This window comes from Falco cherrug, chromosome 9 (assembly GCF_023634085.1).
Source record: "Falco cherrug isolate bFalChe1 chromosome 9, bFalChe1.pri, whole genome shotgun sequence".
NCBI classification, from domain to species: Eukaryota; Metazoa; Chordata; class Aves; order Falconiformes; family Falconidae; genus Falco; species Falco cherrug.
In genome coordinates, this window is record NC_073705.1 from 18,898,096 (window position 1) to 18,923,653 (window position 25,558).

A 25,558-nucleotide genomic window follows, 5' to 3' on the forward strand; every position below is an offset into this window, starting at 1 on the left:
ACCCCAGCAGCAGCCATGCCGGACCTGATATGCACGCAGCTGCCGCAAGGCCAGCAGGTAGATGCAGAAAAGCACCCGAGCACGTGGGTCCCACTGCCAGAGCCATGCTCCCTGGCCCCTGGCAAGGGGTTTCACAGGAGCAGCACAACTGCAGGCTCAGGGGGGACCTGCAGCCCCCAAGAGAGTAGCCTGAACAGTACAAGGTGCGAAATGAAAGAAAAACGCCAAAGCAGCGAAGGCCGGAATGGAACAAAGCCCACCCAAGGGAGCACAAATGAAATTCTAGGAACAAGGGCACTAGAGAAACACAACAGGCTAAATCCAACCTCGTTCTAACTTGCGTTAGGAAATGATGCTTACGCTGCTGGAGCAGGCAGATGTGCACGGGTGAGCGGCTGATGCGTGCCCGCAGGAGCACCCTGCCTAGGACACAGCACGGCAGCTCACCAGCCAAGAGCTGCCACCCAGCCTGCGTTTACACCAGGCAAACCTAATGGCAAGGCGGCTTCTCCCGCAGTCTGAAAATACCAGCGAGGAAAACAAAGACTGAGAAAGGAAGTAACAGCGCAGGCTGGCCAAGGGTTAGGCTGTCGGGAACAGAAGCAGCCATTCCCGATTACCCCATGGTCTGTCAGGGAAGTGCCATAAAGTTCATTTCAACAGGTTCTGTTGTCCCTTTGTTTTTATCAATGCCAGTTATCTTTTCATCTTAGGTATGGTACCACTTACCTTTTTTTCCTTTTTAAACATGATGTTTTTAAATCACACTATTTTCTGACCCCCCCAAAAAAAGCTCTGTGGATTGGTTCTTGTCCCAGAAGTGCCAGTTCCACACTGTCCCATGGCTTAAGAGAAGAATGTGATGCTCAAAACTTTGCACTGTTTAAATGTTATTTTATTAAATATTTTCAGTTCAAGGTTTCATTGTAACAAAGCTATGAAGATTCTACCAACATTCAGACCAAACAAACAAACACTAGCTAACTTTAATTATTTCTATATCATGCAAAAATTCTGCATCAAATGCCTTCCATTTCCTGTTTAAAATGTGATATTTATAATATATATTATATAGATGCTTATATTAGCCCCATAAGAGAACATTAAGAATGCTAAAGGTGTACAGCTGTGTTTGATAATGGCCATACCAAGCTAAGGTTTTCTCATTAACTTAAAAGGAAACAAAACAAACAAAAAAAAAAAAACCCCAAAAGAGAGTTTGTCTCCAAGACTGTGCAAAACCAAAAAAACCCAACAGTTCTGTTCTTTTTAAAATTTTCTCTGAAAGATGCAGATACTTAATACAGAGGGTTTTCTTTTGTAATTATTAATCATCAGGTAAAGAGACAAGGAAGATCAGACCTAAAGAAGGCATGCATAATGTTTTGTATTTATCTTTTTTAAATGGCATCAATGTAATCTCCTGTTTGCTCTCTCTTTGTGGCTTAAAAAAAAACCAAAACAAAAACCTGAATAAAATATCAAGGCTTTTCACTTTTCCACTTCACTCACTGGCTTAGTGCTGTCTTAAAAATGTTTCGAAATAATGAAATCTAGTGTTTGCCCCCCAAAGGTTCAACCCCCACACTCCTCCCTGGGGTGGTGGAGGGAGGGAGGAAGAAAGAAGAAAAAAAAAAAAAGCGTATTTGCTCAGACAAACCTGGCAAACCTGGCTGGTCTGTTCCTTCGTCAGGGGTTAGCTGTCTAATCCTGGTGTGGGATAGCACCTCTCTAACAACAAGAGCCGAGAGCTACCTGCTGCACAGCGACAGCTCCAATTTTCTGCATGCTGGTAAACAAGGATTAAAATTCCAAATTGGCTTTCTTCTCTCCTCCATAGTCTGTAAAAACGTTGCCTCACGATTAGTATGCTGTCAATGCAATCACTTTACCTCCCTCGCAAAATCCAAAAAAAGATTAGGGATGGACAGAAGCTCAGGTAAAAGCCCATCCCACCTTCTGCAAGACATGCCTTCCCTTGGTCAACACAAATCCTATCAGGTCTGCCAGAAAGGCCAGTTTCTTCTTGGGGCTAGGCTCTCTCCTTGGTAAGGTCAACAAAACACTTCCACATTCCCCACCCAACGACTAAAGGAATTGGACTCCTGCAGCAAAGGAAAGAAAGGAAGATGAATTGGCCCAAAGGACAAACATCAGATCACATGCGCTAGTTCCCTCTCCCCTCTGCTTCTCCAGGTGTCCTCTAACACCCACAGGCAACAAAGGAAGGTGGCCTGGAGTCCTTCCTACAGTTTTTGAGGTTCTGATCTGATAGTTTTCTGTGTTACAACATCACCGTAAAAAATAGAAAAATTACCCAAATAAACACTAGGAAACATGACACTTACAAACATCAGATGAGTTAGTGGTGGGGAGAAGCACCTGGCTGGGGCTGCTGGCTCCCACTGCGATTTTACTCGGAGACCAAACAAATCAAACAGGAGGCCAGGTAACCCCTTTAGTTCTATGGGTGCATATATTTCAGTATAAAAAAACACACGCTATTTATGCCTCATATAGGAGTGTATGTGCAAGTTTTCATGAAGAACATAACACTAAGTTTTTTGTCTGCTTCCTAAGGAACACGTGTTCTGCAGCACTGTGGATCCCAACTATACTACTGGAAAGGAAAAAAACCAACCCATAGAAAATCGCATACATGTACCCTCTTCCTCTAAAATCTCTGCTCTTAATGCAATGCTTTTGTTTTGTTTTGTTAAGTTAAATAAGCTGGCTTCAAACCTCCATGTTTGGCCAGGTAGTGGTTGTTTCTAAAACGGGCATCTCTGAAAAGCAAGCTTCTATTTAAGTTATAATCACTTAAACCCATTTTTTTTAATCCCTACTTCAACCTTTAGTTTAAGATCAACAACCCATTTTGTTTTTTTTTTTTCTTTAAAAGAAAAAAAAAAGGAAAAAAAAAAAGAAAAGAAAAGTCTGTTTTGGGATCCTGCAGCCGAGCAACCAGCTTTCCATAGCGTTCTTGCTGTGCAGAAATCAAAGAAGGAACAGGCTGAAGTCAGTCTGCCAGGCAACAGGAGGAGCAGCACCTCCTCTCTCTCGAACCCCAGTCTTCACACTGGCTCCTCTGGGGTCTCTTCGCCACCTCTCACGGTTGAAGTCGCAGCACAGCCTGAATGCGATGTTAACCTCCACCACGGCCTTGCGGAGCACAGTTCAGCCATCTGCTGCTCAAGCTGCCTCCTTTTTTGCTCTCCCTCTCTCTTTCTCTCTCCTTCACTTTTGCTTTCCCCCTCACTTCATTTCTGAAAGATGTTCCAGCTGCTGCCATTTTCTTAGCCCTGGGGGAAGGGGCATGTTGGATAATCTGTCATTTATTTAGCATTATTCCTGTTTTTTATTATTTTATACAAACAGCATGTCTTTTTTTTTTTTTTTTTTTTTTTTTTTTTTTTAGATTTAAAAACACCTTCGTACAGCAGAAACAGACACGATGGATCCATGGAAAACAACAGAAAGGCAGCGCCCGGAGCATCAGATGCATGCAGGGTTTCGTGCATTTGGCTGCTGCCTGTTTGTAATTTGTATTTTTTTTTTTTAACGTCAAAACAGACATGACCGTTGCTGTCACTCAGGCACTCCAGAGCTGCTTGCTAAGAAGATATTGCCCTCCAGCTGAGTATCTCCACAAGTTGCTGCAGTCAGGAAGAGGTAGTGTCCACCCAGAAAGGAGAGGGGAGAACAGGATGGAAGATGGAAGGAAATAAAGCCAAACATTAGCTGTACACAGTTAATAAAACATGTCTTCTACAGACCAATTACTTGGTGCAGGCAGAAACCCTTCCCAGCGCAGCAGAGGCTGGGGCCCGTGCGGAGCACCTGAAGACCAGCGGCACCCGCTCTCCCTCCAGGCGGCCGAGCGGGCCAGAAAGCCGGCTGCTGAGGGAAACGAACGATGGAAAGCCGGCTGCTGAGGGAAACGAATTATGGAAAGCCGGCTGCTGAGGGAAATGTACTACGTGCTTGCCTGGAGCAGACCTGGGCTGCTACCTAGCAGCAACATCCCAGAAGCTCAACAAGTTTCCCAAGCGGAGAGAAAAGGCTCTGGGCCTGAGGAACAGTTTCTGCCTCACTTTGGCACTTGCCAAAAAACTTGGCTTTTGCCTTGAACTGAAAGACCCTTCCCGCCTCCCCCCCGCTGCCTTTTTTTGTGAGTCTTCAGTAATTTTGTCTCTAAATATTCTCAATATTTATACAAATGTATGAGCTTTTCCGCAATTTTGCAAAGTTGTAGCCCTAGTGACTGCTCTTAGCAAAGGCTCCTCCTGGCTAATCCTCTTCCGTCAAATTACTGGATTTATTTTGATCAGTTTTCAGTTTGGGGTTTTTTCATGTTTGTTTAGCATTGTCCTGCCATGAAAGTACAGCCAAAATCTTCCTTCTACCACTTCCTAGTTCACAAGTCTTTGTCACAAACTTTCTTACTAGTCTTCTCTCTTCTCGGTTCCTACTCTCTCCTTACACAGAAGCCTTCTGATTAACCTCAAACTTCTTTTATGGCTGCAGTTTCCTTTTCAGATGACTTACCCGAAACTGAACTCTGCCTCCCAGGTGAGAACAAACCACTGATTTCTGTTTAACCCTTCTTATTCACCTCACGCATTCTCCATCCTCACCCTTCACTGCACGTTGGCCAACGCCGCTCCAGAGCGATTCAGTGTGTTCAGAGGGGGCTACCCACACCGACCCCACTCCTGACCGCACGTGGTTACACCTCCTTCAGAACCCAGAAAGGCATGCAAATACTTCAACGCCAGTTTAGTTTCTAGTTTTTTTTTTTAAATTATGTTTTAACCAACATCTTGTGGTTTGGAAACGGCTTCTGCTCTGCAGTTTTCAGCATCCCTCCTGCACATACTTTCGGAGGAGGTGCAACATTTCAGCAGTCAAGTGAGGGAAACACCCCTCTCCCGTGGCAGCTAAGGCTCTCCATTCCTAAGCTTCCTCAGAACTCCTAGACACAGTCATCGAGCCATACCGATCTTCAAGTCAATAATTTCTTCTGCATCTTTTTTAGTCTAAATCCAGGACAGAAGTCTTCCTCAGCATCTCCGTGATGAAAACTGATGCGAGGATATTTTCTGTTTCCCTGCAAAGGCTTTATCCTTCTCACTGCCTTTACTCCCTGGAAATCCAGCTGATTGCCCAGCTCTCTTGAAAGCTTCCCTGCTTCTGGTGCCCCCAACTGGCTTTTGCTTTTCAAATTCCCTCTGTGACCTCTGCAAATTGCTTGTGATAGTTCACATTCCTTTCCATTGCTTTCATAGGGCTGAACCCCTCACAACACAGAAGAATAAAAACTGCTCTTGGCTTAGTCCCAAGCAGCACACAGCACTAGGACTCAAGCAGTAAGTATATTTGCGTGGTTCATCCTCAAATGACCACATTTAAAAAAGCTTGTCTCCCAGGTGTCCATGTTTTTTGTGTTTGCTCTTAAATAGAAAATCTTCAGTAAAAAGGTCCTAAGATTAGGAAACTTAGATCTTTAAAAGGAATGAGACACATACTTCAGCATAAAATGAAAGGGGGCAGAAAGACTTTGTACATCTAACTAGAAGAAACCAGTAAGGCAATAAACAAGAATGCCTAAATGCTGCAGAAGCAGATGGATCTGCTGTCATTTAGGATCAAGCAACAATCGTTGCTTCATGTCAAACTCTATAATCAGTTTCCTCCAATGCTGAAATGTGGTGAGCTAATTGGGAGATATTTTAAATCCTCCGATACTATTATCAGCTTAGATTTTTTTTCTCTGAGTTTTCTCAGCGTTGTACACTAAATACCTTCTAGTCAGAAAATTGGTAGTAAAATGTATACGAATAAATATTTACCCTTATGGCACAGAAATTGTTCTGTATAGATTTTACAACGATCTCTCTAGAGAATGAGATTCCTATCAGGAAAGTTCTCCGAAATCGCCCCTAGCACGTAAAGGTAGATCCCTGACAACTGCAACACAGCAAACCTGTGCACAGCATGAGATACTTTTCCTCTCTGCTCTGGATTAGCACTCCACCTGGGCACAGAGCTAAGCGCCTGGGAGGAAGCACTGCTGCTACAAGGGTAGTTGTGCTCAGCAACAACTGTCTGTCACAACACTTCAGTTTGTCAGGAGTGGCAGGTAACCCTACTGAGTCTACAGCACAGGGCTGAGAGAAGGGAACACCAACTGATCAGCAGAAGTTCCTAGCCTACAGACGACTAAAAACCTCTCTCAGCCAGCTAAACAGCCTTGAATAGTGAATTCCCACATACGGCACCTTAGCTGGGTGTGTGACATACTCCTTCCCTGACAGTCCATACCCGTATTTGATCCTCACTGGAGAGGTGCTGCAGGAGCTCCAGAGCAGTGGTAGTGGACGTTCAGCCACTTGCCATCCCGGCGGTGCCAGACACGGGTCTCCTCAGACTGCGTGGTGCGGGGCCGGCCTTGGCCGTCGATGTACTGTGTCAGGCGGATGTACGCGATGCAGGCAGCATCCTCACCGATGACGTGGACGTGGGGGTTCAGGATGGTGGTATGTATCGGCTTGCTGTTCTTCGACAATACTGGCAGAATACGCAAAACCATCAGCTTCACTTTACTACAAAGAAGGAACAGCCCTCCACATCTTCCAGCCTCTTTAGTATTCTACTCACCTTCCACTGGACTCTGGGATACAATAAAAATTGCTCCTGCAATTTTCCAGGCAAAATCCAAGCAATTCTTTCCCCTATCACCTGTTGTTCTCCTTAGGAACTGCGCATTATTATTGCCTAGAATTCCCTGGCCTCCTTTGCTCCTGCTTCTTCTGCAAAGCATACTCGCCACTTTTTCAACATCAGTGCTGCTGTTTCTTCAGTTATAGGAAAAGATCTTTTAATTACAGAATGTTGTGGCAAAGGAGTCAATAATCAGAAGATCTTTAAGCTAGGCCTGCATTAAATATGAACAAGCCTCAGAGAAGTGTAAAAATCACTCCAGAACAGGCTTTTGAGAGAGACAAAGTCTCTGCATACTTGTAGTGCTAGGAACTGCCTGCACTAAGGACCTTGACAAAACCCCCAAAATAAAGCAAACTGAACAGCTCAGGACTTGGATTTCAATTATCTCATCCTGTGGAGACATCCAGGAAGGGAGGTACATCCACCAGTATCAACGACAGCTTTTCTCCCAATTCTTTTTCCTGCCCCAGGCTGACAAGGTGACCCTCGTATCCCCGTAAACAGGCTCCTTAGGTGTTGGAGATCTGAAGCCATCCCGGGCAAACTCCAAGGCAAAGGCGTGACCAATTTGTGCATGACTATATGTCTGACCGTTCGGTATGTCTGCTCTAAACATACATGTTGTTTCCATCAAAATATGCTCATTTTTTTCCATTTCCATATCAGCAGGAAATCCGGTGCCTCACACTTTTAAAGCTCCTGCAGTCCATGCTTACAACATATTTGCACCAGGCAAATGGTATGCCTGCAGTGAAAGGATCTGGGGGTTACAATTGGAATTGTTGCTGAAAAGGGCTTTTGAGAGAAAGCAGGCTGGCTTTTACGAATGCATCGTAGCCCATGCACAATCATATTCTTGCTGGTTCTGACAGCCAATAAAAACAAGGGCAATTTCCCCCCCTCAAGACGTGGCATAAAGGGGGATTAGAGAAAAAGCTGTCGGTGTTACCAAATCTACCCACTCACAGTTCTCGAAGTAAAACTTATGGAAATCCATTCCTTCAACCAGGTTCCCCAGTGCTTCAGGTTCAAATGAGGTCAAGCCGGGATCACAGATTTTTCTGCAAAAAAAACCACCACAGGCTCACAGTCTGCATTTGAGCCCAAGGGCCATTTACACAATGAAGCACCGGTGAGTGCTTGGCTCACACCCTGCACCCACCTAACTATGTCCCTATGCCAGGGAATAAGTTCCTGGAGGACTCAGTCCTACCACAACAACATGGAGTTGATGCTGGTTGGCACTTCACAGAAAAGCAGCCTTTAGGCTTCTGGCTTTTATTCTCTTTCTGCCCATCTCACTGCCCTCCCCCCTGCTTTTCTTACAAAGCCAGGGCATTTTCCCTTTGTTGCTTCTGTCTGATACCCAACTTCTACCTGACGTTCACTTATGAGAGCCTTACCACATCCCTACTCCTAACTGATGTAGGCTAAAAACGATGAAACTTTTTACCGTCCCTTTTTACCCGCGTGACAGCTCCTCGTACCCAGGAGCCAGAACATCACTTGCACACCAACTGGTAAACAACTCAGAAGACATCTGTACTTACGTATAAGCCTCAAAGTCTCCATTGTTGATAGCTTCTATCAGCTGCTCTGTTATCTTAATGATCTCTTGCTTACGCACTGTGAACAAGAAGAAAGAGCAATTTAACTGTGTGTAAGGCTTCGGTGGGAACACGGGGCTAGTGGGTGCTTCACACAAGCAATCTGCGGAGCACCATGACTAGATCTCATAGGATGCTGCTCCCTGCATTCTGGAGATATGCAGTAATGACAGCCATCAGCATGCGAGTAGGGGGGCAGTGGGATGAAAGGGGAATGGTGATCCCATAATGCCGGGAGAAAGGAAATGAAGATGTCATATTCAATTTTTTTTGTTCTTCTAGAAAGGTGTAAGGCACCGGAGGTGTCTCCTGAATGACAGCCTGAGGTGCTTCTGGCCAGTCTGACCAACAAATATCAGTGAATCTGCCAATGTAAAGCCCTTGATTGGCAGCTTAAGATGTGGAAACCCTTCAGCACAGTAGTCACACACAAATGGCCACCACACAAGATCACACCAATTGGAAAAAGTCTCCCACTTGCCTATCACCATCACCAATACCTCAGCTATTATGAATGCTACAAACAAGCAAGCGGGACATGTAGGGATGACTTCTGCAAGCCAGAAAAACAACTGTAGCGGGATGGATGGGTTGGATGAACAGGTCCTCGCTATGCCCTGGTGCGTGCTCCATTCCTCAGGCAGGTAGCTTCCACCGATCCCTGCGATATGGCTCTTTTCAGCGCTTTGACAGCACTGCCGCTAACCCAACACAGCGCACTGGACTTCTGGATGAATGAGGACGAGGGCCACCTGTCTCCTGATGTTTGGCTCCTCTCTGGCCAGCACCTCTGCACCCTCCTCCCTTGGCTTCCCACAGCTGACTGCCCAGGTCCCATCCCCTCTGAGGTGCTCCACCACCTATGCTGATTTCAAGAGTTCTTAACACAAAGTTTGGGGTGGTTCTGTTAGATAACACAATTCAAGTTCTACGACTGTATGCGCACCATTATACATGCCTGAGCCTACATATGCACACCCTCACATCCCTTCAGCCTTCCCCACACTGTGCCTGTAGGCAGAATATCCTGCACATTATACAAGCACTTAGGAGGCTAGCGTTACCTTCTGTGTTACCAAGTAATTTACAATTCCTACTGTGGAATTTATGTCCCCTTAGGCATCTAAAATGTAGGTGTCTGAAATGGAACCAGCCACTTGACTGTTCCTCCTTTAGGCCCCGAAAGAAATAGGTCCTTCTGGAAGCCTCACCTGAGGCATCTCAGATGCCTGTCATTAAATCCATTTAAATCCAACCTACCATCTTTAGATGTCCAAGTCAGGGAAGCTAGATTCCACTCAAAATGCCAGAAGACGCTAGTCTGAACAGCCCTCCCCTGCAAGCTCCCATCCACATGTGCATCTCATCCCACCACTGATAAGTGCAGCTGAAGAGCAACAAGGTGATAATCTCACTGGCTGCCAAAGATGTCTGCACCCACTCTGGAAATCAATTAAGAGAATTATACTCCCCTGCCAGCCACAGAAACACCTCAGACAGGGGACAACTGGCTCAGAATTTGAGGGAGCTTGTTTTGCCACTCTGTATACATTTCCACATGTTGAAGGATGTATATAGGGAATGGATCAAAACAACACAGTGGGCTGTGTCTAGTGTGAAAAATGTCCTTACAAGCAAGTCTTCTGGAATTGCCTCTGCATGAAGCGGGGCTACTTGTTGGACCTCCCTTCCATGCAGAGCACACACCAACATGTGCAGCGTCTGGAAGATGGAGTCCATGGTAAAGGCTTGTTTGGGATGAGTGAGGAAATGTGCAGACCACGGGCACCGTGTACCAAAGGAGATCTGCGCCCCCTTCCCAAGTGTCACTGTGCAGCAGCATCAACCCTGTTCTTCAACACAAGTCCATTCCATCAGACCGTGCTCATCTTCTTGCTTATACTACATGTCCCAAGCTCCAACCAGCACACAGGAGGTGATGATCCCTTTTTCCCAAAGGACAGAGAGCCTCAGGATGTCACAGGGGAAAGCACTCGCACCTGCTGCTCCTGATGAGTCCCTGGGTCTCCTAACTTACACTGTGGAGAGGCACAAAAGGGATTAATCCCGATGAATCCCTGGGTCTCCCAACTTACACCGTGGAGAGGCACAAAAGGGGTTCATCCAGAAGAATCCAAGCATCTTCTAACTTAAACTATGGACAGGCACAAAAGGGATTCATCCTGATGAATCCAAGCATCTTCTAACTTACACTGTGGAGAAGCACAAAAGGGATTAATCCCGATGAATCCCTGGGTTTCCTAACTTACACCGTGGAGAGGCACCAAAGGGGTTCATCCCGATGAACCCAAGCGTCTCCTACCTTTGCAGAGGCACAAAGGGGAGGCAGGCATGCACCAGCACGGATATAAAAGCGTGACCCAGGGCTGTGCCGCTGCCTCGGGCCAGCACCGCCGCGGCAGCAGCGCCGAGCGCAGAGGCTCCCGGCACGGGCCCTGCCCCGCCGCGGCCGCCGGGGGGCGCCCCGCTCCCCCGGCACGGCGGCACTGCGGCGCCCCCCAGCGGCCGCCGGCGCTCCCTGCAGGGCTCCGGAGCGACGGGGGGGGAAGAGGGGCACAGAGGCGGAGAGAAGAAGGGGGGAGCTTTACATCTACGGTAACTAGTACTAGTTGCACTACTCCACTACTGCTACCCGGCTGCTAACTTACACGGTGCGCGGTTAAGTACAAAGGGAACTACTGGAGTTAGCAAAGGCTCCGACCGAGCACGCTCTAACTCCAATGTCTGCCCTGGGCTGTCCCAGGCAAGAAGCTTCTCTTCACAAGACTGTGTAGCTGCAAAACAAATGTAAGCATTAAAATAATAAACAAACAAACAAACAAAAAAAACCCCAAACAAACCACAACAAACCAGAAAGCAAAATAAAAACCAACAAAGAAGTACAGACAGACAGGCAGAGCCCCAGCCCCGGCAGGCACCAGAGCCATCCGCATCCTGGGCACCGCCACCCGCCCTCCGGCCTGGGCACCGGACTCTGCTGGGGGCAGCAGCCCGGGCACAGCGGGAGCCGTGCTGCTGCTGCTGGGGGGGTGTGTCTGAGGGTGACCCAACCCCGGAGATGCAAGTGGAAGGGAAGGGATGCGGGGCACCCACATCACTGCAAATCTCAACTCGGGGTGGGGGGGAGTGGGGGGCACGCTGCTCCGCTTGGCAGAGAAGCGATGTGGCACTCCTCAGCGTACCAAGCAGGGCCCTTTATCAGCAAGAGGAAAGAGTTCATCAGAAAGCAGTGATGGACAGGTCACAGCAAAAAGGACTTCAGAAGAGGTCATTTCCCTTCCGTTCTGGCTAGGCAAAACACCGTTCCTGCTGCACCTCATCAACCAGCAGGTCTGACACCCTTGGAGCACTTCAGAAATCAGTAACAGAGAGGCTCCGAGCGCTGCGTCATATGAGGTGCTGGTGCTGTGTGCAGGAACCCAGGGCAGGAAGGCAGGAGGAGGAGGGCATCCCTGTCCCTGCCTTCCCAGACTGACCGGAACAGAATCAAACACTCCAGACCTCCCCGACTCACATTAAGGACCCTTCCATTACAGCTTTATAAAGATACTATACATGTATTTAATAATAATATTATAATATTTTTTATTTTATTATATTAAATTTTATTATGTGATTATTTAAATGTATGATAATTATAAATTACATTTATAATACCCTTTCAGGCAGCTAGTACAGTATGTCTGTGTAGAGGAAAGGCTTGGAATCCCACCTAGACTTTCTCCAACCTACAAGCTTTTTTCCTATATATTTTCAGTTTTTCAGCCACAGGCTCCTCCATGGAGGTAGCAAGGTCAGGAGGGATCAGGCAGATGGTACCTGGCAGACTGACCCCGGTACCAGCTGAGCGAGCCAGACAGACATGCAAGGTAAAGCTCACAACAGAGAAACGCCCCTCAGAGCCACCATTATCCATGGGTTTCCACTCAGAGGACCTGACAGCAGATTTGGAAATGCTACAGGGTCTTCCAGCAGCAACAGCCTCTCTTCCAAAGCATCCTTCAAGCATTCTATAAAACTGGGTTTTGTTCCTTTTGCACTTCCCGAGCACCACCCACACCTGGGGTGCTCAGAAGCTCTTGAGAAGCGAGACCGACCCCGGCCTTGCATTCCCCCTCTATGAGCTGACCTGCACCACTGACCCCATTTAACCCAAGGAAAACTAAGAGATGCAGCGACTTGCCCCAGGAAACCCCAAAAGGCAGAGTCTCCGCAGAGAACTCCGTGTCTCGCCCAGATGAAAGCAAGGGAATGAAATTAGCTAGGATGAGGTTCTGTTTGGGGTGGGTTTTGGTTGTTTTTTTTTCCAAAAAGGGAAGGAAAGGTTTGGAAATTTTTAGTGTGCAGAGGAGGGTATTTTGCAGGAAGGGAGATGATTTCTTTTTGTTCTGGAGTACTGGAAATGAAAAAAAATCAACATTCTGGAAGGAAGTTGAGGAAAGGAAAAATTCAGGGAAGGAGAAATGGGAAAGGTGGAGGGAGGGGTGTGAAAAAGATGCCGTGAAGCACTGCACCCCTGGACTTACTGGCTGAGAAACAGAGAGAAAGCTGGGACTGCATGGACTCAGTCTGTGTTTTGCTCTCACTGTGCCTCCGTCCTTCAAGCACTGAGCTGCCGTCCCCGGTGGAGAGAGGGGGAGCTAGCATGGCAGGGAATTAAAACACAAACACAAACAAAACACGCAAGTTCAGTAAATAAAAAAAGAGAAAGGAAATAGGAGAACATTAAAGAAACCACGATGCTGGGCACAAAACATGCAGAAGTATCCTCCAGGGCAAAGCCAAATAGACAGCTCTACAACATGGATCTGCTGTGCCATTTACAATGCCAGACGGGCGGGGAGCGCTGCCTTTAGCCCCACCACGGTGGCAACAACGTGTCCCTGACGGATCAAGACGATGTCTCCTACACCACGGCAGAAGAGATCTGTATAACCTGCCGTCTACTGCAAATAAGAAGTTGGCAGAGGAATTGCAGCAGCACTTCCCTTTTCCCAGAGTCATGGCTATGCGGAATGCTGAGAGCTCCAACACCCCCAAACCTTTTGGTCTATTTATAGCTTTGCTTGAGTGCTTGCTCAGCTTAAAACATGGAAGGGCAGGAGTTGAAAAGGAATGCTGGTGAACACCGCCACACTTGCAACTGAAGCACTACAATCAGCAGAGCTGGCTGGAGCACAGGCCGTTACTGTGCAAGCTCCTTCCCTCCCAACCGCCGTTCAAATACTCTTCTGTTAAAATCGTAACAAATTTTTCTAACCTCTGCCAAAACCCCCCACTCGGTTTTCACCTGCAGCAATGCAACCCTATAGCATTCCTCACAGATGGAGCCCTGGCCGGCTGCTCTCCTCCCCGCTCCCGTCCCAGCCCTAGCCCTCCTCTCCTCCCAGCATTCGTACCCCTGACTTACAGGACCCACTGGCTCAACTGGCTCAAGCCTCGGACCTCTCCTAAGAAAAGCTGCCAAAGGAGATAAAGTTCTGGACAAGTATTTCTTCCGGATGGACATCCAGTGAGAATTAGATAAATCACGTTGATTACCACATTACCAAACCCATCCAGTTTCTTCCCTCAGAGCTAGGTTCCTCAACCACAGATTACTCTGGCAAAAAGGTGGGAGCTAGCATGCTGTCCTGTAGGAGTTCAGATCCCACCTCAAGCTGTGCACGGCAGATCCCTGCCACTCCTCCGAAGAGGAGCCAGCAGCTTCTAATAAGCCACGGGAAAAGCCTCAGGAACCAGCTCAGCTGGCAGAGGTGACACTGCTGCTGCACCACAGGGTCAGCATTGATTTTTCCCTGGATATGTAACTCAGATTGACACGGGGAATGAGAATACCTCTGCCTCAAAATGCAAACTATTAACAACACATCTCCCTCAGAATGCAAACTGCAACCACCCATCCCCAATCTTGCTATTAGGAAAACGTCTTCTCATCCTTTAGGGAGGCCAGGAAAAGGACAGCTGCTCAGACAACACAAGCAGATATGGGACTCGTAGAACTCTTCAGATGAAGGTGCTCCACGCACAGAATATTTATGATATGGTCACTGAAAGGTGTGAAATCTCTTCTCAGCCTCTCCCTCTACTGATATCTCAGTCAAGGACATGAAAAATCACTTCCATTCAGAGAGGACAGGCTGAGAATGATCTTCATCTTAGAAATGAAAAATAGACCCAAAGAGAAAAAAAAGTAAAGAGAAAAGCGTGTGTATGCCACTACAGAGATTCCCAGAAAGGGGTCAGAAGGGAGACTGAGTGGCAGAGAGGCTTCAACTCCCTGTAATCTACAGGGAAGCACAAAAACACAACCCGACTCCAAACCTCAAGGGATTGGTAGGGATTTTCCACGCCTAGATATGGCGATGAACAGATCACGATATTTACAAGAAGAGAATTCCAACTCCAAGACAAAAACAACTTAGCTCAGGGCGAACAGTGTTTATATACCACAGAGGCCAAGTCAGCTGGTTTCCCAACGCTTGGTCCCACTGTGACAGGAATGGCAGCGTCATGGCGAATTTATGAACTGAGTCAGACACGGAAATCTGGGAAGCAAGTTCAAGGCAATGATTGAATCTCCAGGATGCCCTGCCTTCGCTTAACTGTATCAGAAATAACAGGCAAAACACCTACCTTTCAGATCCTCATCTTCGGTCGTGGTGTTACAGCTCTCTGTGGAACCCTGCGCAGCAGAACACAGCATTACCAGGCATCAGCAGTCGGGAGCATCAGCAAATAGTTTGATTTGTTTGTGAAGAAAGATGAGGAAAAGCGCAAAAACATTGGCAGGGATGGCAGGGAGAGTACGATACAAGGAAGATTTGGATGGAAGCAGGCCAAATATTAAAGCACAACTTAACAGCGTCTCTGCTCAGCTTTTGCATGTTCAAGCCGTTCAAGCCGTCCACCCAGAACTTCTACAAGGGCAGAAACTACCGAACTCTGTCAAATGAGATCAAATGGGAGTTGCTTCTGTTTGGAAGACGAATAGCCTCAAGAAGCTAAAGAAGGGCTCCTAGGCTGTCTCAGAGGAACAGGTCTCCATTTCCAGAGGGAAAAAAAAACAGGTGTGTAAGTGCCTGTATGTTCTCTTCCACCCCACACAGAAAAGAGTGGTGGTCATGCACCACACCAGGAAAGAGATGATAATATCTGAACAGTTGTCCCTACTCAGCCTCTTCCAGAGATCCTCAGCCCTACAACACAACCCTCCCAGTCTACTGCCAGCAGTACTCAGGAGCATGCTACAAACTAGACGTTGGAGAGGTAGAAACCGAAGTAAGACACACGAAGACGAGAACGAAGAGAGAGAAGCGGAGGTTTCTGTGGCAACTCTCCCATCCCTTACCTTTATGCCATCTGTAGCATTATGGACAACAGTTGTTTGAGGCTCCTAGGAAAGGATGGAAGAATCATTAAACTCCGGTTCCAAAGCATTCTCTCATTTCTTTTCACTCCCCAGCAAGTGGAGAAAAGGTGACTGACATAAAAAAAAATAAATCAAACCACAAACTCCAAACAGCACACGTGTGCTTGCGTGCGCGCGCACACACTTTCTGCACAGGTTTCCTGAAGAGAGAGGCTGCACTAAAAGCTGCAGTCGCAAGGAGACAAAGCCCCCAGCTTCCCTGCAATTGCCCCTAATTCCCAATTTGCTTCCCGTGAACCTGGCTGGCACAAACACCAGATGGCAACCGAGCAGCCAGTCTTCACCCGCTGCAGCAGTTCATGAAGTAATGACCCCTCCGCAGCATCCTCGCCGGGAGATGCTTCAGAAGAGGGAGGGGGGAGGAAAGGTTAATAGTGGGCTGGGGCCTTTGTCTCCCAGTATTTTGGAAAGTTTGCTGGGTATTTTACCCTAAAAAAGGGACATTCATAATTTCCATAATAAAAAGGGGGTAAACCAGGCCACTTCGGTATCGCTCAGAGAGGAGTTGCTAAGGGAACCGAGCAGCGAAAAAAGGCAAGTTTTTCTAAAAGTCTCCAAAATGAGATCCAATTTCAATAGCAACAACAATCAATAATTTAGAACGGCTCCCTCAGTATCAAAACAATCATGAACAAAGCCATGAAGGGAAAGCAGAAAATTATGAAGTGTCCCCAGAACCCTTCACACACATCAAATCTCACCCTCCCACCCTGAAAAAATGCCAAATCCAACTCTCCAGAGACACACAACAAAGAGCAGCTAACCAGGCTACGGGTGCTAACTAGCTCCTGCACTCATCCCTTCATTACCGGGACAAGACTTCAGGATCCTTCTGCTGTCGCCCTTGCAGGGTGGCTCAGCCAGGGCACCAGGGACCGAGCGGTGCAGTGACGTACACTCACCCATCTGCCACCATCACCCCTTACACTGATGCCTGACGTTCCAAGCAAGCGTACTGAGGCAGTTGACACCGAGCTGTGCCGCTAAACCTACTAGGCACAGGGCACCCTATGAAGCCCACTGCACGCAGCCCAAACAGAAAATGCGAGCCCCACGAGTCAGCGAGCTGCAGGGGATCAACCACAACACTAAGCAGGCCAAACGGGCCGTCAAAAGATTCCTCTAAAAACCCTTTTGCCTGCCCTTTCTTCTGTGCTGTCCTGAAGTCCATCCTCCATTTTCCTGAGTGTTGGAGAGTGGATGGAGCTTGCCACACTCTTCCTCCAAACCAGCCTCCCCAAAGCCAGCAGGAACAGTTGAACGGGACACACAGAACTATAGAGGGATGGCACACGGGGAAGTCCAGGCAAGCCGCGATCCCCACATCCAACCACAGCTCCGCTCAGCACCCCCACCCCAAAGCCTGTGAGGCTGTGATCAGGCCCCACAGCAGCACAGGGACACAGACAGAACGAAGCCAAAACACAAGCTAAAACAGAGCAGCACAAGCAGCACTCGGGACGGGGTGGGGAAGAGAGAAGGGGAGAGGACAGAATCAAAATTAAACCAAACAGGAAAAAAAAATAGCAGTTGGGGAAGATACCATGGACGTCTGCACTGGGGGTGTTTCTTTTGCAGTGCTTACTGCACTGGTTTTGTTGTTGCTCTGTGGCTGAGACAGAAAAACACGGGTTTAGTTTCCCTGCTGGGGAGCAGAGGCAGCAAGAAAATGACAGTATTGCTTCAACCCCAACCATCTCCTCAGACCCTCCCCTCCCCACAGGCTCGGTCACCAAGAACAGGGAGGAAGAAGGAATGCTGCCCGTGCTGCTGGACATCGCCCTTCCCTCAGAGGCAACAGATGTTGTAAGGGATGTACCATAAACCCAAAAGTGCACGGGCTGCTCCAAGAAAGGGAAACGGAAGGGAAAAAGGCAGCAGTAGACCAAAGGGATGGGGAGAATCCTGCAGCGAGCACCAACAGAAGTATTTGGTGAAGAAGAATGAGAGATGGCAGCAGTCCCGAAAGAGACTGCAGAAGTGAGACACACACTCTAGCCATGGTACAGTCTCTAAACAGGGGGCAAAGGGTGTCGTGCCTGAGGAGTCCCAAAGTGTACAGGAACAGTCCTAGGTATGCGGTGATGCTGAGAGTCCCAGGGAATCTACTGATGCAAGAAAAAGTGTGGTCAGCCCTTGAGAAGGTAGAGAAAAGGTGAGCTATGGCAGGCGGTGTCCCTGCTGTGACCTGAACAAAGAGACTTCAGGATCAAAATACGGAAAGGGATGGGACGCAAGGAAAAGGCCACATAGTTGCCCCAGCAGCAAGTCCTCTGGCTGGTGCCCAGTGGTTTTTCATCTTTCCCCTCTTCAGTCTCTCTTGTAGCTGTGATAGAAGAATAAAATTGCCGTTTCCTGCATTCACACAGCACAACAGTGAGGCAGTCACCAGCTTGCTGCAAAGAAACGTCCCATTGAACCACGTACGTCAGGAGCGGGCAAAGCCTATGTTTGTAGGAAGCCAAACCTGTGCCCACTACTATACAGTTCCTAGCCCACAAATCCAGTCAGTTGTTGGAGAATTAGGCCACAGTTATGTTGCCATATAACCCCCACACCAGGTATATAGCTCTCCTGCTGCTGGACACCAGCAACAACGACCACATCAGCACCGCAGGAGCCTCGCTCACCCTCCTGGGCTTACAGGTGAGGGTACCGGACGGGAGCTCACCACGCTGCCAGCTCCTTGCAGCTGCTCTCCATTCCACCATTCTCGGGCAGGGCAAACTCACACCGCAAAACATCAGGCCCTCATCACCTGGTAACCACCACAGGGAATGCAGAAGTCAAATGCTGAGCTGGAAAACGTCTGCCAAGGGTTTAGTTATGTCAGCCAGAGACAGATCCTATGAGGCTGAGACTTCACACACACCTACTAACACTTCAGATGTTCTTCACAAGCAGCACACCTTGGCTTAGCTGCCCCTTTTGGAGAGGGAAAGAGAAACAGAAGAGGAAGATGGGGCAGGTGGAGAGGGAAAGAAGTAGAAGAGAAAGGCTAAAATGAATTTTTTAAAAATCCATGGGAAAAATAAAAATCGAGCATGACACACCCGTGCCCAAAGCTAAGAAAGGAGAAACACTTCACAAGTTACTGTTTATTGCACTGCCTGTTCCTATACATCCCCTGTCCTAAGACTCTGGCCTTCCAAGAGCTTTGATTCCTGCACATGCTTCCAGGCAGAAGAGATGACAGGCCGCTGTGGCTGTAAGACAGGAGCAGATCAACCTGAAAAATGAATCCCAAGCTATTTTGTGGCACAAACACAAACCAAACTTCTGGCAACGCCTGGGTCCACCCTCCACACAGCACCAAGGCTCCCATACTTCTGCAGCAACAGCGATCCTAATGCAGAGTTCTACCTTCCAAACCTCTTCCAGTGAGAGGAGTACAGCCCACTGGGATAACAAGATAAAGTTAGCATGAAAGAACCTATACAAAAATACTATTTTTTTTAAGGCTTTATAACTGAGGCCAAATGGGAAAGGAAACACCCCAAAAACACCATCCAGGAAGCCACTGTTCTGGAAAAAAGTGGACAACAGCTTGTTCAGTGTGGCATGTTGCCTTACAAAGCACAATCCCACACCCACCCAAAGCACACAGCCTACCCTCCAGGCTGCACTGAACACCCATTCATCCATCACCCTCTTCCCCAGCCAACAGGCTGAAAAACACCAAGTGTGACATTTGCCAGTCCAGAATCACATCACATTTTACTCCAGGACAGTCCTAAGGAAGTAAGAGGCAGATGCTCAGCCCTAAGGACTTTTCACAGCTCTTTCTCAGATGGAGGTAACCAACATACCGAGCTTCCCACACACACTCGTGTCTCGTGGCCACCTAACTGACTGCCCTTCCCTGGGAAAGACCGGCCTGCCCTGCCCAGAGCCCCAGGCGGCACAGCCAACTCTCACCCCTCCGCCGGCCAGCCAACATCACTGTCACTGGGTAGGCTATGATCCTGGGAATTCACAGCAGCACAGCTCAAGTGAAAAGAGGCCGATTCACCTAAAAAGGTACCAGGCCCTTCTTAAAATTTGTGTAACACGATTAGTTTTGGCACAGCAGTTGGCAGCGCTTCCTGAGCTGGACATGAGACAGACAGACAGGCACAAACAACACAGAAGGTGCAAGAGAAAGAAAACAGCCCAGTGATCATATCGCTAGGGACCCACATTTCTAGCCAGCTAACAGAAAATAAGTACCAACACATAGGCTGTCTCTGGTTATTTAGCTGCCTTCACTGCTTCCATGTTTTCTGAGGCCGACACCAGGTTTACATATCCCAGCTGCTTTAAAACAACACGCAGAGGGGATTTAAGAATTGCTGGCAGTGGGCAGAAAACAAGGGCAAGAAGGGCACAACCATCTCCTGCCCTGGTGTTCCATAATGGCAGGGCTGGTGAGAAGTCAGTTCCCCGTACCAGACTTTCCGAGCAGTACTTTGGGATTACTCCTTTGTGTGTACACAGTTTTAAGCTGTCATTGAAGGAGGAAGAGGAGAAGTATCTTCCAGACAGTACTGCAGAAGCAAATTATTCTGCTTTCTCAGTACTATAATATGCCCGTTCCCACCTGCAACAGGGGAGAAATATTTTCTGTTCTTTTCCTGTGTAAAGGAGATAATGCCGTAACTCATTTTTGCACTTTAGTTAGTGTTCATATCTCAGTGTCAGAGACAAAGGCATCATCTAATGGGCTGTGTACGCCTCCTTACAATATGGCACTGGCCAATTTTCTCTTTGCTCCCTTGAGAGTGGATTTGACTACTTTTCTGGCAAATTCTATGGATGTCAAACATCTGGATGGATGAAAAAAGGAAAGGAACAGGACAGGGGAGGCAGTTACTGGGTATTTGGTCATGCTGGGATACATAAACGAGATCAGGACAAAAGGAAGTTTTGGATTATAAAGGCTCTGACAAACCTTTTCAGTAAGTATGCTAAAAAAAGAAGTGACCGGCAGCTCTGAGCTGCCCGGCGGTGCTGTGCCCACACATTTCATCTGAACAGTGGAGCCCCATCAGTCTCTGCCACATTTGGAGCGACTCCCAGTTTGTTCTACACTGCAGGGCTCCCATCAAGGATGACGGCACCAACACCAGGCAAAGCACCTGCTCCTCTTTTTGGCACCTCTGCAACAGAATGACAAAGCCCCATGTCCAGGCAAGGCACGCACCTGCTCTGCTGAGCCCAGGAGAACCTCTGCCTTTTTCGTTTCACACTCAGAGCAGACAAGGTCAAACTGCATTGCCAGCAGTTGATTTTCTGCATAAAACGGGAACTGTACGACTGACCGGGGGCCAGACGACCACAGGGCCCTTTTAGTGAGGACATGGACCTTTCAGTGCACGATGATGCCCCCCTGCCTCCCACCCCCCTGCACAGACATGCTATGTAGGGTGATGAGCACAAGCCGAGCGTGCATGGCATGAGAATGGCGGACGCACGAATCGCAGGCAGCTTACGGGAGGTGCTCACCATCAAATGCACACTGGAGCTCGACTTCCTTTTCTGGACACACCATTGAGAGAGGGAAAGAGAAGGGAAGAGAGGAGATGAGAAGAAAAGCACAGAAACTATTCACATATTAGTGTGCCAGCAAGGGCCCCCCTGCCAATAATGCTCCCCTTGGGGCAGGTACAGGCAGCAGCAGAAATGCACAGACACGCCAGAAGGTGCAGAGAGACGTCACCGTTAAAGAACACGGCTACACACCAGGGGAAAGGGCAGGGCTGAAGACCCCCATCCACTCAAACACTGAGGTTAGAACATAGGTGCCCCACACACTGCTATAAGGAGAGGAGAAGAGAGAGGAATACATAGACACAAGATGTGGGATGCAAGGGGGTGCCTCTCTGTGCTCGCCCACCTCACAACACCGTGCAGCTTCCCCACCCGCACTGAAGGGGCAGGTGGCAACCCCCCGTGTGTTCGCGTTTGGAGGAAGCGGAGGCGTGATTGCAACTGCACCCAGAGGGTAGGGAGGAGGGCACGACAGGAAGGGCATCCCCAAGGGCTAACAGAAGACGAGGGAACTTCTGTGCACAGCAGGAGGAAGAGAAAGGCTCCCTCAAACAGAATCCGGGGCTGACTGGAGAAGCAAGGTGCACCCACACTCAGACATAGAGGAAAGGCAAGAAAGACAGAGGCACTCAACAGCCAGAACACCTTGTGCTCTCAAATACTGGGAGGAGAACAAACAGGGGGCAATGCTCAGATACTACCTGACCTTCTTGGACTCTGCTGTTCTTCAAAGGCATCTTCTGTCATCTTCAAAGACACCTTCACACCAAAGACTGCACTCTCCAGTAAACCAGGCTCAGCATGCATTTCTCTGCTCTCTCACTACACCCTTAGTGCCATACTGTCCGGGCCGAGCCTGGCAGGCCTTTCAGCATGACAATGCTACCCTTTCCTCCCGCTGCCTCCACATACATATTCCACCTGCCCTTCTCCTTTGGTACTATCTAGGCTATTTCTCTGCTATTTACTACAGAGCCTAGCCCACAGAGTAGTGTAGGACAGCACGTCCCAGCCAAACCCCACGATGGCTTGGGCTCAGCTATGCAGGTCTGGACTCCTGCACTCCATGGCCCACCTCTGGGGCAGCCCTTGAACTCAGGACAGGCCATGGAGTTGTACCTCCCCATTCACACACTTACTGAGCCTTTGCAGCTTTCATCCTGAACGTTGCCTTCATTCCTGCTATCCCCACGTCAGAGCTTAAGCACGCGTACAGACTGGCACGTCTTCAAGAGCAGAAATGCCCACATTCCCCTCGCACCCAGAACCACATCCCTCATCACACCATACGTCCTGCAATCATACAGACACTGCCCAAACAGACTCAAGCTAGCAAAGCTTCTGCCTCATCTGACCTTTAATTCCAGCACGGACAGCCTCTGAACACTGATCTGTTCAGCATTTGGCTCGTGACTCTCCCACACCATGGAGGCACAACACAGGGCTTCCCACTCCCTGCTTACAAACCTGTGATTCTGCTCACCTTCACTTAGGACAACTTAGCTTCTCCTCAAGCTAGAGCTAAAATAGGATGTGCTACCAGTGCATGTTGGTTAGATCACCAACACCCAGAGGAATCCTTATGTCCAGTTAACAACAGGGCATTTTTAACTAGGAGAACTGGAAAGACACACCAGCTGAGAAACTGCTCCAAAACCGCAGTTCTTATTTTTAATGTAAACTGTAAGTTGCAGGAGACAGACAGGCTGTATGGATACTGCAGGGAAACTTATCTCTAAGGAGGGCAGTCTCATAAGTTCATAGAGATTTCCAATGAGTTACAGAAACGAGAAAAGGGACAGAAAATGTGGAGACACAAGCAAAAGGTTCAATACAAGAGTCAACCAAGCCACACAGAAAACAATCACCCTCCAATAGCAGAGGCACAAGTAACACTGGCACAGGAGGAAACAGAATCCTCTGCAGATCAGGATTTAATTAGAGTACCATCTAAATTTAAAACAGCATTGGTCTATTAACATGGCATGATGTATCATGGAAATCCCAGAAAGCGCATTATTACTGGATACTATACTAACAGGGGGGAGAAAAGCTGGCTAGGCAGTATGAAAGGGGTGGGGAGTGAGGTCCGTCTGAAGACCAGAGCATGAAAGTACTATTACAGCTCAAGACAGGCTGGATAATGCCAACATGAGGCACCAGCAGCAAGTGGTAAAGCATCAAAACTTATTAGGTCAAAACATACACAAGGAAATTACTAAAACCAGATCAGTCTTCCAATCTCCCCTGTAACAGCTGCAGTAGAGCTGTCTGTGGCACCTTCCCAAGGCGACTAGCTGAGCAAAACTCTTTATTCTTCTTGTAATGTGACTGCAACTTAGCACAGTAAGGAAGGTAACAGAAGTTTGTAAGATAGAGTTCTCTTTCCCTTCCATAACACAGCATAACACAGGCCGTGCAGAGGTGCCCCAGGGAATGCAAAAAATTGTTAAAGGCAGACACAGAGCCTATGTAAAGTACCTCACCAATCGCTTTAAGGATTTCCCTACATCTGAGTGACAAAACATCCTCCCAAAGCAGTATGGACAACATTTTCCTCTCAAACCCAGAGATGTATGTTTGTTAAAATTTTATTTCTGTGTGTGTAAGAAATTCAGGTGTTCATCTCAAAAGAGGAGCAGATTCTCTACAGTGAAACTTAAGGAAGACGCTTGCTTAAGGTAAAATAAAGAGAAGCCAACGGGTGACAGAAGACAACCTGAAGAATCACTGTCCCTTCAGCACAGAAGCAATGCTAGGGATGGCAAGTGCAAATCATTCTGGGCACCTGTAGAAAATAGAACACGTGCTAGAAGATGCGATAGGAGGCACAGTGATTCCAGGCAAGGTCCCACTCAAGAGTTCTGCATGCTTAACATGGCTATCTTTTTACAACAGCATTTTGCTTTTCCATCCTCTACATGTAGTTCTTGCCCAGTTTGATACTGACAGTATAATTACGTTAAAGTATCATGCTTGCTGCAACTCATACCCCTACAGAGAGTATAGTAATTTCAGGACTTAAGGTAGGAAAAAAAATGTTGAGCTCAAAGCCGATCAATGAAAGGCAGCCTGAACTAGCAGATTTGAGGTCCTATTTCTACTTCTGCTTTAGTCCTTTTGTGTGATGCTGAGCAAATCGTTTTGTCTTTGTCAATCCGTCTTCTCTCTTGCCCTTTGTCAGCTTGTCTATTTAAATTGTAAGCTAAGAGGCAGGGATTTTATGCTTAGGCGTTGCTACAGTGCTAAGCACGCTGGACCCTTGATCTCAGTTAGAGTTTCCAGGCATTACAACAATGCAGTGAAAAAAGTGAATGCATCAAAGATGGGTAGAATGTGTTACTGGATGTCAGCACTTGATCTGAAGCACTCCCCAAGCATCTTGCATAAAACAGTTCAGCATAAAACCGTGCTGTTCAGCTGAACTTGTGTTCTCCTCATTTAGCTTCACCAGAATGATCTTTAAACGGTATAGCTTTAAGATCATTAAAACTCCAGCTACAGAAACAGGAGCATTGACTCCTGTTGGTGACTGCGTGGATGTTACTTGACCCTCACCGATTTCCAGACCCTTGCAGATTTTTCTAATGATGCCCTGTTGGTTCACCTTGTGGCTGTGCCCTCTCTATGGCACGCTTTCCCAGACTGCCTCCTCAGCAGTCGGGCCAGCTTACGGAGCATCCTGCCCTCCCCACATACTGGGCAAAGGGCAGGGCAAGTGGGTACCCACCAGGCATGAAATGTACACCCACCCCAATATTCCTTACAGATGGCAGAAAAAATGGTAGTTGGTGCCTCTTCGCAGTTACATAAGGTGAAGGGCAGGTTTTACATTTAACCTTGTCACACCAAAAATTTGGATTTTTACTCTTTCAGCTACAATATTCTGCTTTTACTTGGAAAGAAACCAGTGTGCATGCAGCAGAGAGACAAGGTAGAAAATCAACAAATTTTGCACAGCACTGCAAGTAAATGCTGTTAAAATCTCCTGCAACCCATTGCATCCTGCACAAGTTACTATTTACGCAGTGTTACACTGGGCCTGAAAAACATTATTGATACTATTTTGTATCCCCTAATCACAAACCAAAGTGCTCAGAAAAAAAACCCAAACAACCTCAAAGCAAAGAAGGAACTAACCAAAAGCTTATAGATGAACTAATTTTTAAGTACCTACAATTACATACTAAACTAAAAATAGCACTTTTGTTCATTAACAGATTCTGATTATTAAGATGGATCT

At 47.7% G+C, this 25,558-nt stretch overlaps 1 protein-coding gene across 13 annotated transcripts in view; it reads right to left on the reverse strand.

Moving 5' to 3' along the window:
- Positions 1 to 873: 873 nt before the first annotated feature.
- The window catches only part of CAMK2G (calcium/calmodulin dependent protein kinase II gamma), a 121,699-nt gene continuing 97,014 nt past the window's right edge, over positions 874 to 25,558 (reverse strand). For 2 of the 13 annotated variants that reach the window (XM_055719611.1, XM_055719625.1), the window contains 10 exons: positions 21,271 to 21,303; positions 17,330 to 17,398; positions 15,706 to 15,750; positions 14,991 to 15,039; positions 12,881 to 12,994; positions 11,003 to 11,128; positions 8,277 to 8,352; positions 7,693 to 7,787; positions 6,325 to 6,570; positions 874 to 3,656 (listed from right to left, as the gene is read on the reverse strand). In XM_055719611.1, the coding sequence (XP_055575586.1) occupies positions 6,338 to 6,570; positions 7,693 to 7,787; positions 8,277 to 8,352; positions 11,003 to 11,128; positions 12,881 to 12,994; positions 14,991 to 15,039; positions 15,706 to 15,750; positions 17,330 to 17,398; positions 21,271 to 21,303 (840 nt within the window). In that variant the 3' untranslated portion in view covers positions 874 to 3,656; positions 6,325 to 6,337. The remainder of the gene's footprint in view (positions 3,657 to 6,324; positions 6,571 to 7,692; positions 7,788 to 8,276; positions 8,353 to 11,002; positions 11,129 to 12,880; positions 12,995 to 14,990; positions 15,040 to 15,705; positions 15,751 to 17,329; positions 17,399 to 21,270; positions 21,304 to 25,558) is intronic. The other 11 variants (XM_055719614.1, XM_055719613.1, XM_055719616.1 and 8 more) reach the window with 11 other exon arrangements.